Source organism: Bos taurus, chromosome 15 (genome assembly GCF_002263795.3).
Source record: "Bos taurus isolate L1 Dominette 01449 registration number 42190680 breed Hereford chromosome 15, ARS-UCD2.0, whole genome shotgun sequence".
NCBI lineage: Eukaryota > Metazoa > Chordata > Mammalia > Artiodactyla > Bovidae > Bos > Bos taurus.
Genome location: NC_037342.1, coordinates 64,177,997 through 64,192,841, shown reverse-complemented (window position 1 = coordinate 64,192,841; position 14,845 = coordinate 64,177,997). Strand labels below are relative to the sequence as shown.

At 46.6% G+C, this 14,845-nt stretch overlaps 1 protein-coding gene across 2 annotated transcripts in view; it reads right to left on the bottom strand.

The window, feature by feature from the left end:
* Positions 1-14,845, bottom strand: part of KIAA1549L (KIAA1549 like) — a 320,960-nt gene that overhangs the window by 117,057 nt on the left and 189,058 nt on the right. For both annotated transcript variants that reach the window (XM_059875159.1, XM_024975896.2), the window contains exons 2-5: positions 8,962-9,300; positions 5,755-6,372; positions 3,532-3,647; positions 192-411 (exon numbers count right to left, since the gene is read on the bottom strand). In XM_059875159.1, the coding sequence (XP_059731142.1) occupies positions 192-411; positions 3,532-3,647; positions 5,755-6,372; positions 8,962-9,300 (1,293 nt within the window). The remainder of the gene's footprint in view (positions 1-191; positions 412-3,531; positions 3,648-5,754; positions 6,373-8,961; positions 9,301-14,845) is intronic.

Genomic DNA, 14,845 nt, shown 5'->3' with positions numbered 1-14,845 from the left:
TCTTCAGCTGTGGCATGAGGGATTTAGTTCCCTGACCAGGGATCACACCTGTACCCCCTGCACTGGGAGCATGGCGTCTTAACCACTGAACCACCAGGGAATTCCAGTGATGGAGTGTTCAAACAGGTGTCCTCCTGGTAGCGCCCACAATCCCAGAATGAAGAGGAATCCTTTTCTTCTGAATTACTTGCCTGTTTTCAGCTGCAAGTAGCCCGCAGGCTGGGGAGTCCACGGGGAGGCAAGTACAGCCACAGACTGCAGGTTTGGGGTGTGCTGCTTCACATCCGCAGTGACGTTGCTGATCCCATAAACACCCAGCATTTCGATCACTGTGGAAGGCAAGTAGACCAGCCTCCCTTTGGTGGCGTAATAACCAACGGTGATGTTGTGGGAATGTTCCAGAAGGTCCACCTACAAGACAAATGGACCCAAAGAACTTAGTGTTCATTTCCACCATACTTTAAGTCTCTCTTGGTGTTTCTTAGAACCACAATGGTTGCTCAGCATGGCTGGGGAGGAGGACGTTCCCATTTGACAAATATTCTAGCAGTGCTATAAGCTGATGGGACTGGCAGATCTCAAAATATCAGAATACAACAAAATATAATTTGTGTTGAACCTATGGATATAGAATTAAATCTATATTTAATTCTGAAACAGAATTAAGTCTGTGGGTAGTTTTTTTTTTTATTCCTTAAGTGTCTCAGTTTAATCCTGTGAGCACCAATTACCACCCAGGAAGGCAGGCAGGAGACAGCAGGCAAAAGAGATTTCCTGGGGTAGGAATGCTGGGAAAACGGCTGTACCATACTTCTCATCATTTATAAACATTAAAGGGCCTTCCCTAATGGCTCAGTGGGTAAAGAATCCACCTGCAATACAGGAAATGAAGGAGACGTGGGTTCAACCATGGGTTGGGAAGATCTCTAGGAACAGGAAATGGCAACCCATTCCAGTATTCTTGCCTGAAAAATCCCATGGACAGAGAAGCCTGGTGGGCCCCAGTCCATGGGGTTGCGAAGAGTTGGACATGAGTGAGTGACAGAGCACAAGAACATAAACATTAAAAGGCAGAAATGATAGATGAAGTTCAGGCCCCTTCCAGACAAGGGCCAGGTAGTAAATGAGGTGAAGCCCTCTCTTTAGAAGCTGAGAGAACTGTTCGGATTTAACTCTATTCTTGGCTTGTAACTGGCTCATGACCAAGGCAAGGCTGGGCCATGGAGAATTTCTCTTACAGCAAAGGAGTCCTAAGGGATGCTGATGATCTGAGCTCTCTCTCACCCAACTGGAAGAGTTTTGAGGCTTTTGACCTTATTCTTATTTTGTTTTGCTTTCCTCATGTTTGATATCAACAGTTCAGGGTGTTTCGAACACCGCCTTTCCTCCCCTTATTCTTCCATCTCCATTAGGAGTCTCATGTTTTTTGCCAAAGAAACCAAGACAACTGATTTTGCAGGAGGCTGGGTGTCCTTTGCTTCTCCACATTGTGTGCTCCTCAGCACCTTGTCACTTGAAGCTGGTGTTCAAGGTGACATTAGGAGGGACAAGAGGTATTTCTGGATGGAACACGGACTCAGCACCAAATACCACCAAATCACCCAGAAAGAAGGTGACTTCCATTCCCATCCTCCTAATATTAATATCTCAAGAAGCAAGTCTCAGTTTGAGGACAGTTGACTTCTAACACCTCTCTAATCCTTGCTAATCATATTTTTAAACAAACAAAGGGACGCCAGGCCCCAGCCTTAATGCCTTCTGCAAGCAGTAATATCTAACTTGAATTTAACAGGCTGTCTCCACTATTTTCATTTTCATTTTTAAATTTTGGTCATGCCATGCAGCTTGTAGGATCTCAGTTCCCTGACCAGGGATTGAAACTGGGCCATGAAAGTAAAAGCGCCAAATCCTAACCACTAGACCATCAGGAAACTCCCTTATTTCATTTTTATCATTGCCTTCTACTTGCAGCAAATGATCCTGACTTCTATTCATGGTGATGATATCAAACATCCTTTCGAAAGAAATATGTTTCCGTTAAATTTTTATTGAACCATAGTCAATTCAAAGTGTTGTGTTAGTTTCTGTGGTATAGTACAGTGCATCAGTTATACATATCCATATATCCACTCCTTTCTAGATTCTTTCCCCATATGGGTCATTACAGAGTATTGAATAGAGTTCCCTATACTATATAGTAGGTCTTTATTAGTTATCATCTTATATAAAGTAGTGCATATATGACAATCCTAATCTTAAGTGTTTTTTTAAAATAAAAACTGATTTAAAAATAACTGCTGCTGCTGCTAAGTCATGTCAGTCGTGTCTGACTCGGTGCGACCCCATAGACGGCAGCGCACCAGGCTCCGCCGTCCCTGGGATTCTCCAGACAAGACCACTGGAGTGGGTCGCCATTTCCTTCTCCAATGCATGAAAGTGAAAAGGGAAAGTGAAGTCGCTCAGTCAAGTCTGACTCTTCATGACCCCATGGACTGCAGCCTACCAGGCTCCTCCATCTATGGGATTTTCCAGGCATGAGTACTGGAGTGGGGTGCCATTGCCTTCTACTACATACTAATTCTCACAGCGGTCTGTGATGATATGCAACAAAGAGCAAAAACTGTGAGGCTAATTTTCAAACAACCAAAGTTTAATGAAAACTGTCTCAGGTAACCACAGGGAAACATTCACATTTTCAACTTTCAAATAAAGTTTCTGGTGCAGAAACCACAGATGTCTCTTGTAGAGAGCATTTCCTCTTCTTCTTTTCAGAAGTATATAAAAGAGATTAACAATGATGAATAAACTGTACCCAATCTCCTTCCTAGTCCGTGGTGTGGTGGCGGGGAAGGTACCACTAATTTGAATGCGGCTGTGCAGAGCATCAGAGCAGAAAGCTGAAGCGATATTTTTAAGTGATGTAAAGGGCTGTCCACTGACTGCCCATCACATGTACTGCTTTAAAACTTGGAATCAAACCAAAAGGGAGTAGAGCAAAACTTCCATCACTTGGATATGCCATCGAAATCAGTTGGTGGTTGTTAAATAGTACTTGGCATGAAAGTGTTTGGAGAGAAAAAAAAATGCTTACTTCCTTGTCTGTTGCTCTCAATTTAAGCAAAGTTAGACTCAATTTACAAGTCAGAGTAATTTTTAAATGTCCAGAAATAAATCGCCAACTGTTTACCATGGTGAGGAAGATAAAAAGCAGTGGATGATTTCTGCAAAATTACACTGACACAATTAAATACTTTCCCCAAATAACAGGATAATGGGGCAATTTTTATAAAGTACATCCAGGCTTTTAAAAAAACAACCCAAAAACTAGACACAATTATCCTCAATTTTCTATCTCCAAATTTGACCTCCTTCTCCTGCTACCACACGTTAGCTATTTGCCAAAATGAAGAATGAGGATCTACTTCCGTGGTGGTTATGGTGCCCAGGGAGGACAGAAGCAATGTAAACAGAGTCTGGACCCAAAAAGAAGACGTGGCTGGATGAGCCTGGTTTCAAGAACAGGGGGCTTACATGAGCCAAGACGTCATTCTGGTGGAACGCCTTCCGCAAGGCTTGTGTGAGCCCTTTGGCTATATTGAGCTTCAGGGTTTCACTGATCTGCATCCTCCTTTGGGTCAGAAAGAGAACTGTGGGGTGAAAGAGAAGCACACCATCAGCAGAAGGCAGCAGACCTCCTACCTAATCATGAGCCCTTGCTCCTCCCCAGCCACCCAGCACCCCCTGCAGGTTCTGAGCAAAGCTGGTGGGCACAGGGCCAACTGAAACCAGATGGTTTAATTTCCCAGTTTCACAATTTTCCCATTTAGCATAGCTGGAGCGGCAGCTCTGTTGGTCCCGCTCACGTCCTACAGGAAGAAGGCCCAGCCATTTGGGTGGCCCTAGTAGAGACACAGCTAGCACGCTAGTGGCACTTCACTTCCGACCGTCACTGCCTCTAACTCTGAAAGCCAGGCTAAAGCCAGTGTGCCTGCCTCTGACTGGTCTGCATGCAAGGAAATTCCTGCAACAGCATCCCTGAGTGCCTCCCTAAGGGCAGGCCCTGCATCCTAAAACAGCCTAAATCAACCCTGCATCAGGACGTGCAGTCCCCACCCCACAAGCAGGATGGAGACCTGGCGTGGAGAAGAGGCATTTGTGATGGAGCACGACAGGTGCTCCCTGAAGGGAAGCCTAGGATGTAGTTGGGGGCCCCTGGAGAAGCATCCGGCCCTGACTGGGGCAAGGGCGTAGGGATCAGGGAAGGTTTCCGGGAGGAACTGATGCTTCCATGAAGTCTTGGAGGATGATGGGCGTGAGCTGGGCCAAGGCCAGAGGGACTGCCCTGGCCACTCTCAACAGAGGGAAGACCAAGTGCAAAGGCACAGGGGAGAGAAGTGAATACTTCAGTCTACAAGTCCAGGCCTGGTCCTGAGGGCAGTGGGAGAGGAAGGGGTTTAAGCAAAGGCATGCACTTTAGAAGCTTCCCTTGACTGCAGACTGGAGAATAGATTGGAGGGGTGGGGGGAGTCTGAAGGCAGACAGAGAAATCTGGCTGCTGTTGAAGAATGTAGGTGAGTGATGTGAACCAGGAAAGGGGCTGTGGGGGTGGAGGGAAGAGGTATTCAGGAGGCAGAACAGGAAGGAACCAACTGGGTGTGGCTGGGGTGAGGGGGGTTGTGAAGAAGAGGGAGTGGAGAATGTTCCAGACTTCCACATCAAGGAGGCTGGGGTTGCCTGCCACTCAGACGGGGAGGCAGAGATCTGGAGGGAGGGGGCAGAGGGAGGGGAAAACCAGATGGTATAATTTCTTGAGAAATTGAAAAAGATACTGTGCTCTCTGCTATGCCTAGCTTCACAATTTCCCATTTTAGAATAGGATGTGTCTCAAGAAATAATTTCATTTAATTCCTTGTGGGGTGAAGAGGAAGGCGGGACGTGAGCATTCAACACTGGCATGCTCTTTCAAATAATGTTTCTAATGCTTTTTATAGCAGACACTACCATACTATTAAAAGCATCCGTGTGCCTTCTTGGCCCATTTGCTGCAACTCAGAGGTGGGGGCTAAAAAACCAGCATCTATCACCCCGACTTTTTCAAGAAGGTCTCCTTTTTAACATCAGAAGAAAATTCAGGCGCCAACACAGAGAACCATGGCTGTACTTTTAGTATCCGATGGTTGAGAAGACACATGCCAGAGTCCTTCTGAGTTCTGTTGCCCTGCCTATGATCGTGCATTTTACTAATCACAGCATTCACACGTGTGAGACATCACTGTAGACATCACATCATCAAGGTTCGCCTGCAGATATGCTCTACAGGCAAATTTTGGTGTACCTTTGCTTTTTCAGACTCCCTAGTGGAACTGGTTTCAGGAGGCCTCTGATACCAGGATGGATCCCAGGGCTAGATTCTGTGTCATATTCTCCACATGATAGAAGAGATTCTTCTCTATCACTTAATAAAGATCAGGACTTCTCAGCCTCAGCACTTTGGATGTTTTGGGCTGGATTATTCTGTTGCCTGACCATCCTGTGCACTGTAGGTTCAGCAGCATCCCTGGTCTCTGAACACACTAGATGCCTGAAACACCCTCCCTCCCCTCCAAGATGTAGACACTCAAAAACGTCTCCAGACGTGGTGGCAGGGACTGGTTGAGAACCACTGACCTCAAAGAAATCTAAGAACTCTGCTACATCTCTGAGGCCAGGATGCTTTTGCAGCTTTCACATCAAATCAGGGCAGTGAACTCTTACCTGTCTTCACCAGGAGCTTACTGGACATGTGACACTCCAGATTGGATGCTGTCTTGCCAGTTGTGACCACAGCAGTGGACACAGCGGGAAGAGCAACATCTGTGTTTTCTGCTGATGAAGGCGGCATCCGGGTGGCCCTCACTGGTGCGGTGATGGACGTCAAGGCTGCTGTGATGGTCAGCGGGCGAGTGGTGGACACCCTGGGCAGGTCTGGGTTGGTGGGGTTCGGGAAGCCCGTGTGCATGGCTTGTGGTTTCCTGGGGAGGTGTGTTGTGGATAACAGGCCAGAGGTAGCGCCCATGTTCCCTTGCATGGCTGTGTGAGTGCTCATGGTGTGTGCTGTTCTTGCAAACATGTAGGTTGGTGTGAACGAGAAGGCTGGATGAGCTGCCCCTGGTGTTGCTTTGGGGCCAGATGCTGCACTGCTCGTGATGTTTTTAGCTAGAGCAGTGGTCCAGCTGCTCTTGGCTAATCCCGAGGCCATGGCCGAAGGGCTGCTGCCGGTGCCCTTAGCAACCAGGGCTGCAGACAGCACCAGTGGACTTGATTTCCGAAGAAACGACGTGGTTGCTGCTGCTGCTGCTGTCGGCTCTGCCTTGGGCAACGCTGAGGAGTCCACTGCAAAGAGAAGAGGCAAAGTTTGTCATTGGCACAGAATGCACACACCACTTGTGGGGATGAATGGATGTCATTACGGGTTTGTTGGGGTGAGAGGTCCCTGAGCTCTGGAATTTAGGCAAAATGGCTTTAGGTTCATTAAGTCAATTAACCGTAATGAGAATGCCACTTAGAGCAAAGCTATGGGTGGAAATAAAGACACTTAAATTCTGAATACGTTCCAAAAAATCAAGCCGGCCGAAGATCAAGGTCATGACTATCTGGACTAATAACTCATCCATCATCCTAAAATCAGGCGTATCTGCTCCTTTGGAGCAAAGCTAGGTATTTGTGTTGAGCCTGAAGATGCTTTGGCCCCAGAAGCAGTCACATTTCTATCTTGGGAGGGACCAGGAAACAAACTACCTGCATTAGCGGTTGCACCTGTCCATTTCTCAGGGCGCTGAGAAGGCCGTGGTGCTTTGGACGGGGTCCCGAATAAGGCACTGGTTGATAGAGAAGGCGATTCAGCGGTAGAGTGAAACCTCAGGATATCCTGGAATGGTGGGGAAGCATTTATCACCGGAGATGGATAGATGTCATCGGCGATTTGAAAACTTGTATCCGTTTCATCTGAAAGCATTTCTGGCAAGCGAGCTGTGGAAGTCAGACTTGGAGAGCTCAGCACAAGTGGATGTGTTGGGTGGGCAGGTGACTGTAGATGGGGACGAGACACAGCTTGTTGGCTTATACGTGGGTAATATCCAATCTCAGCTGTTTGGAAGTCTCTGGTGTAGTTGTTAGTGTTTATGGACAAGAAGTCTGTATGGTTTCCAACCGTGGTAACATCTGACTGTTGGATGGGCTGGTTGGTGCTCATACCAGACCCTGGATCCTGGATGCTAAAACCTTCCACAGTCACTGAATGCCCAACATTATCTTTGAAATCCTGAGATTTTATTGTATTGGCAGTGGAATTTAAACCACCAGGAGAAGTGGCTGAAGCTGGGTGAGTTTCCCAACTTGTAGAGTTAATTGTGTGCCCATTTACATCATAATTTGTTTGCTGCAGCCAGCCAGACATCATGGGTTCTGTGGAAAGGGACTCAGCTTCTGCTGCAACAGAATTCCAGAAAACATCTGTGGTTGCTGGCTTCCTCATGCCTCCCATTGTTGAGAAATCATAGACCTCACTGGAGGAGGGAAAAGCTGTCACCTGTTTGGAAGCCAAAACTGGCAACTCAGAATGGTCTGTCACAGCTGTGTGAGTCACTGGCTTGGTCCTGGAAAAACTATGAGATGGGGACACAGTCTGGGTAGCTCGTGTGAAGGGCATGGAAGATGGAGGTAATTCAGAAGGAAGGAGGCTGGTTCCTGGTGGTGTCGTGTCTGTAGAGACATGATCAGTGCTGAAATCAGAGGTGAATCCACCTACAGCGTGAAGACTTAGACTCTCTTTACTCGGAAGGGTCTGGAGAGCAACTGTCAAATTTGCCTTTTCGTTTTTCTTTAAAACAGTTGCCATGCTATCTTCCTTCTGCAGGGGAAATGTCCAGGTCATGGAAGGACGATGAGGAAATGTGCTTGAGAGGAGGAGGTCTGTAGCTGCTGTGGGAGGGGACCCATCACTACCTGCTTCTTGAGGAGTTGGCACTTGGGGCACGGCGGATGGAGAGGCATGACTCCATGCCAGCTGGAGTGGGGCAGGCGTGGAGGGGAAGTCTGCCGTTGTGCCATTTGATGGGGATGTGGGAACTGCCCCAGAAGGGCCTTCTTGTCCTTGGTCAGCTGTGGTGAGAGGCAGAGGAGAAGGAGCCAAAGGGGAAGATTTGTGTTCCGCTGAAAGGGTGGGCCCTTTGGAATTCTCTGGGGTTGCTGACACATGCAGGGGGTAAGCAGAGTTCTTTGCTGGAGCATGGGCTGCCTCCAGGCTGGTCATTCCCACTGCCACTGACTCTGCAGTCTGGACCAGTGAGGATGCCTCATGGGTTGCTGCACTCTTCAAGGTTGGCAGAGACACCCCATTATGTGCTCTTTCAGCCACCTCAGCTTCAGTTGGCTGGGTGGATGCAAGACTTGGAGCCACTTCCAACATCAACAATGAGGGCCTTCCACCAGGAAGCTGAAGACTTCCAGAGGCTGGGGGAGCGGGAGACAAAGGGGCCAGGTCTGCCACGGAGCTCAAAAATTCAGGTGAGGGGGAGCCCGCTGAGTGAGGACCCCCTGCTGGGCTGGAGGATCTGGAAAAACCTAGACGAGGGATGCCTATTAAATCCTGGGCATTTCTGGATGGAGCGTGGTCCATTTCCTCAGCAAATGGGTTTAGGGGATTCACTATGCTCTGACTTGAGGAGGAGTCAGTTGGAGCTGTGTGGGGGAATAAAGGCACTTTGGTGGGTTGCTCTGCTGCCTTAGAAAAGATGATGGAATGAGGTGAGTCGGGAGCCAATGAAGAAGATGAAGATGAGAGGAGAGCATCTGCCCTCGGGGAATGTAGTTCTGAAATGGAAGGAGTCCCTACCCGCGGTGGCTGCAACGGGAGGCCAGCAGTGAAGGACGTCACTGGCGGGAGGGTGGGCAGTGGGGGCGGCATGCTGGTGTGAGGCAAACCTGACACGGCGGCCGCTTCTTTCCCCCCTGGAGGTCTTGGCTGGACCAGGGTCTCGGCAGAATCCTTGGAAGGCTCGAGGGAGGCGCTGCGTGTGCTGCCTTGGGAAGGAGAGAAGTCCCCGTGGGCCCGAGCTCGGCGGTGTGTCTTGGGTAGGGCCGTCCAGGCAGACTGCGGCCAGCTCGTGTTGTCAGGAGACGCTCCAGGCCCAGGCTTAATTCTGTCCACTGCTGAGGAAGACTGGACTTCGGAGAAAGGCCATGTTGGTGAAATCGGTAACAGCCTCCCATGAGGAGATGACTCTGGGGTCAGGGTGACGGCAATCTGCTGGTTGTCCGTTCCTGTGAAATGAAATATCGTGCCATCAGGCCTCGGCTAATCATAGGTCCTGGAGAGAAGGGTAGGAAGAGAAGTACCCCTTGGACCTCACAGAGCTTTCACGCCATTAAACATTCATTAAGACTCATTAAACACATTCAAACGATAACTTGGGTCATTACAGATAGATGCTGCAGCTACCTACACGGCAGCGTTGGTGAGAGATAGCCACTGATGAGGTGATGCTTAAGCAAAGATGTGGAAGATACTTGTGTGTTTTAAATCTCTTATCTGTTCACCGACAAGGGTTGGACTGTGAAACTCACAGCCTAGAAAACCAAAGCTGAACATGGCTCCCTGCCGTGGCTAAGGACACCAAAATAAACCTCATCCGAGAATCCTCAGTGCAAAAGGGAAGGATTGTGTGTCTGAATGCAGATCTTTTATTCTTAGGGCATCTTAAGAGCAACAACTGAAGTTGCCTGTGTTTGGAGAGATGGCACCCAGGAGACTGATTTATTAATATCTTGTTGGATTTAAAAGGATTCCTGATGCTATGGTTCACACCATGTCAAACAGCAAAGGGGATTTCCTTCAAATTAGGCTATTTCCAAGAGAAAACCTGTTCATACCCCACCCAGGACCACAGACAGCTCTCCCAAGGCCTGGTGTCACTACCAGCACCTGCAGAGAGACCAGAACTGTCAGCGCAAATGTGCAAAACTGCAGGCGGAGAGGCGAGGAGTCAGGGCATGAAATGTGACTCTGCGGGAGAGGAGGCAAAGCTGGGAATTCCACGCTTGGGAGGACCTCCTGCTTGAGGATCCTCTCTGATCCCCTTTCCACAGCAGTGCCGATGGTGCTGATGACCCCAGAGGGGGTTCAGTGCCCTTAAGTAATGTTTTAAATAAAAAATAACAAAGAGGAGGTACCTCCTAGAGCTTTCTACACTATTGGCTAAAAAAAGTTAGACTCAGGGATTTCCCTGGTGGTCCAGTGGTTAAGAATTCGCCTGCCAATGCAGGGGACAGGGGTTTGATCCCTGGTCCGGGAAGACCCACTTGTCGTGGGGCAACTAAACCCGTGTGCCACAACTACTGAAGCTCTTGTGCCTAGAGCCTGTTCTCTGCAAGGAGAAGCTGCCGCAACGAGAAGCCCATGCACCACAAGGAAAGAGTAGGCCCTGCTTGCCCTAGCTAGAGAAAGCCCATGTGCAGCAATGAACACCCAACACAGCCAATAAATTTTTTTTTAAAGTTACACCCATCTGGTAGAAGCAGACAAACCAAGAGCTGAAGTCAGAAGACCTGGGCTTGTGTGCACCCTCCAGCCACCCGCAGCTGTTGTGTGTATCTGTGAACTGTTGTTGCAAGAGTGAAGGCAACAAGCACACTCCAACTGCCCCATGGGGTGACTGGAAGGAACACAGGGCATCACGAAGGTGGAAGGAAGGGCTCCCCAAGAAGAAAAGCACTAAACAAACACTAAAAAAAAAAAATCACTAAACAAGTGAGCAGTCGTTAGAATGGTCATTATAGGATCTAAGTCCCTGTGTTTTTGTTTGCTTATTTGCTTAACAAAAGAGGACGCTATGGCCCAGAGAGGGGACACCATTGGCAGAAACCACATAACCCATCAGGGACAGAAGCAGGTCCAGACACGAGGCTTCCTCACTCCCACTGCAGTGTCTTCTTCCTAACTGCTTTTCCAAACCACCAGTTCTAGTCTTCACTCCAGCTCCATGCTATCCTGCCCCCAGAAAACCTACCAACCAAAGCCGAAACCTTCAAATACTTGAGCTTTTAGAAAATGAAATATACTGAGTCACAAAAGCTAAACAGTGATGATCTTCTGAAATATTCAGTTTCATTTTTTAAGTTGGAAGCAGTTTAAGGACAAAGGGCAAACTTAGCCTCTGTGACTCCTTATTATGAGATCAGAATCTCTAAAACTTCCTCTGTGTGGGACCCAAAGCTTCCTCCCTTTATACAGAAATAATCAGCAAATGCATATACAGCTACAGGACCAAAAGTCTACACAGCATTTCATTAAGATAACTGCACTCCTTGGGAACTGTCTCACGGTTTGCTATGGAAATTGTGTTTCTGTTACCGCACTCAGCCTAAGGAAATAAAATTGGTTGCAATTTTACACGGAAGGCTGATGCTACTGCCATGTCTCGGTCCTTTTGTTCATGATGCTTACCTCCTAGATAGACTCAGGTTCACACTTGTCACGCAGTCTTGTCTGGCTACTTACCTGAGTGAATAGAACATCCTTCCAGTGTCGTTTGTGCATTTTGGTATTTTCCAGTAACACGTTAGAATCCATTTTTACTACTTGTATGTCAGGTGAAATCTATGTAGGATTTCTTCTTCTGTACTCTCATTGAAATAAATTCAACCAGGGGCTCAACTCACGGATTCAAGAGTCATACCAAATTAAACTGGTTACAAGCAAGTACCCTTCTAAGTCAAAAAGGATGCAACAGGCAGAGTAGTTTTTGCTTTCAGAAAGATTTGTTGCAAACTCTTTCATAAAAATCTTACAAACAGGAAGGGGAAGTGGGTGTTAGAGGATGACTACAAGGGGATTTATAATTAACTGAATTGCCACAACCAGAGGAGGCTAAAATAAAGAAACAGTCTCTAGTGGGACTTGCCTCTGCTAAATCTTGCTGTTTCTAGACTAGAATCCAGTGTTTCCCAAGCTATCCCTTACAAAACAGAATGTCCCAAGATGTCTCATAAAGAAAAGTTTCAACCAGCTAACAGTTTTGAGAAGCGTATGCTATACTCACACCTACCAGTCATTAATGCTATTCATCATATGCTTCTGGCTCTCTACCTTCAGAGCACATAAAAGGACTGCACTTCCCGGATACCTCTGGGGTTGGGTGGGGCCATATGATTAGTTCTGGCCAATGAGTTGTGAGCAGAAGTGACAAGTGTCACTTCTGAACTAGAACATTTAAACACTGGAGCAGGACTGTCCAGAACTTGCTTTCTTTGGAGGAAAAACAAAACAAAACAACTAGCAATATTATATCGGAATTAGTTAAGAAGGAGGAGGAGGAAGAGGAGGAACGTACTAATATTCAAAATGTTTGCAGGTCCGCCAGCCTGGGTCCCTTAGGGACCATGATAAGCAAAGGCCCTCTGCCTTTGTAAAAGTGTGTACAGGTAGCATGAGCCAAAAAGAAGCTTTTGCTCTTTTAAATCACTGAAATTTGGGAGTTGTTTGTTATGGTAGCATAACCTAACTTACCCTAACCTATTCAGAAACTGGTATCAGAGTGGATTTGGAACTTAAATGGACATATTCCCATATACATCAACATTTAAATAAAGGCTGAGTCCCATCATCCAGAAAACAAAAGAGCACCTCAGTTCAGTTCAGTCCAGTTGCTCAGTCGTGTCCAACTCTTTGCGACCCCATGAATCGCAGCACGCCAGGCCTCCCTGTCCATCACCAACTCCCGGAGTTCACTCAGACTCACGTCCATCAAGTCAGTGATACCATCCAGCCATCTCATCCTCTGTCGTCCCCTTCTCCTCCTGCCCCCAATCCCTCCCAGCATCAAAGTCTTTTCCAATGAGTCAACTCTTCGCATGAGGTGGCCGAAGTACTGGAGTTTCAGCTTTAGCATCATTCCTTCCAAAAGAACACCCAGGGCTGATCTCCTTTAGAATGGACTGGTTGGATCTCCTTGCAGTCCAAGGGACTCTCAGGAGTCTTCTCCAACACCACAGTTCAAAAGCATCAATTCTTCAGCGCTCAGCTTTCTTCACAGTCCAACTCTCACATCCATACATGACCACTGGAAAAAACATAGCCTTGACTAGACAGACCTTTGTTGGGAAAGTAACATCTCTGCTTTTGAATATGCTATCTAGGTTGGTCACAACTTTCCTTCCAAGGAGTAAGTGTCTTTTAATTTCATGGCTGCAGTCACCATTTGCAGTGATTTTGGAGCCCCCCAAAATAAAGTCTGACACTGTTTCCACTGTTTCCCCATCTATTTCCCATGAAGTGATGGGACCAGATGCCAGGATCTGAGTTTTCTGAATGTTGAGCTTTAAGCCAGCTTTTTTACTCTCCTCTTTCACTCTCACCAAGAGGCTTTTGAGTTCCTCTTCACTTTCTGCCATAAGGGTGGTGTCATCTGCATATCTGAGGTGATTGATATTTCTCCCGGCAATCTTGATTCCAGCTTGTGCTTCTTCCAGCCCAGCGTTTCTTATGATGTATTCCGCATAGAAGTTAAATAAGCAGGGTGACAATATACAGCCTTGACATACTGCTTTTCCTATTTGGAACCAGTCTGTTGTTCCATGTCCAGTTCTAATTGTTTATTCCTGACCTGCATATAGGTTTCTCAAGAGGCAGGTCAGGTAGGATGTAGCAAAAATTCAACAAATTGATGTTGGATGGTTTAAACTTTGGCCAAAATTGATCAAGCATATTTAACGAAATATGTTTAGTTTATTTCTCAAACATATTTGACCTCAGAAGTTGGTTACTCAAAAAAAAAAAAAAAAAAAAAACCCAATGATATATATAAAGCTAAAGAAGAAAACATGCTCATTGAATTAGCAAATGATAGCAAATTCAAAAGAATAAGTGATATTAAGAACTCCAGAGAAATACTTCAAAGACATGTTAACTAACTGAAATTATTATTGAAGGAAGATTATAAATTAAGATTAAATATAAAGTCTTGCTTTTAATACACATATTACCTGGATAAGCACAGAACGTGGGAGCTTTCCTTTAAGGATAGTTTATATTACCTGTAGGTAGGGTTGACTGGAGTTCATTATGAACTACAACAGGAATGTAGGCTAGCAAGAAAATGATAAATTCTTAGACTGCATTAAATTTGTTCACTCCTAAAATAAAAAAATATTTCATACTTAAGAAAAATATTTATAATGTCTGTATGTAAGGCATATGGAGAAGGCAATGGCACCCCGCTCCAGTACTCTTGCCTGGAAAATCCTATGGACAGAGGAGCCTGGTAGGCTGCAGTCTGTGGGGTCGCTAAGAGTCGGATACGACTGAGCGACTTCACTTTCACTTTCCACTTTCATGCATTGGAGAAGGAAATGGCAACCCACTCCAGTGTTCTTGCCTGGAGAATCCCAGGGACAGGGGAGCCTGGTGGGCTGCCATCTATGGGGTCGCACAGAGTCGGACACGACTGAAGTGACTTAGCAGCAGCATGTAAGGCATAAAGACAAATGATGAAAAACATACATGATCTCTGGCTGAATGGACATCATAGTCTTATGGGAGATAAGGAGTTAAATCAAATATTCTCACAAGTATAAAAATGATACATGTTACAGATGAAAGATACATAGTCCTTAAGAGCAGGCAATAAGAGGATGTGACCTGATGGGGGAGGTCAGAAAGCACATCACTGAGAAAGTAACTATCAAGCCAAGATCCAAAGAATAAGTAGAAGTTAATCAAGCCATAAGTGTAGGGAAAAACATTCCATGTAGAGACGAGCATTGGCAGAAACCTTGTCGCAGGAAGATGCATAAATAGTATGCTGCGGCT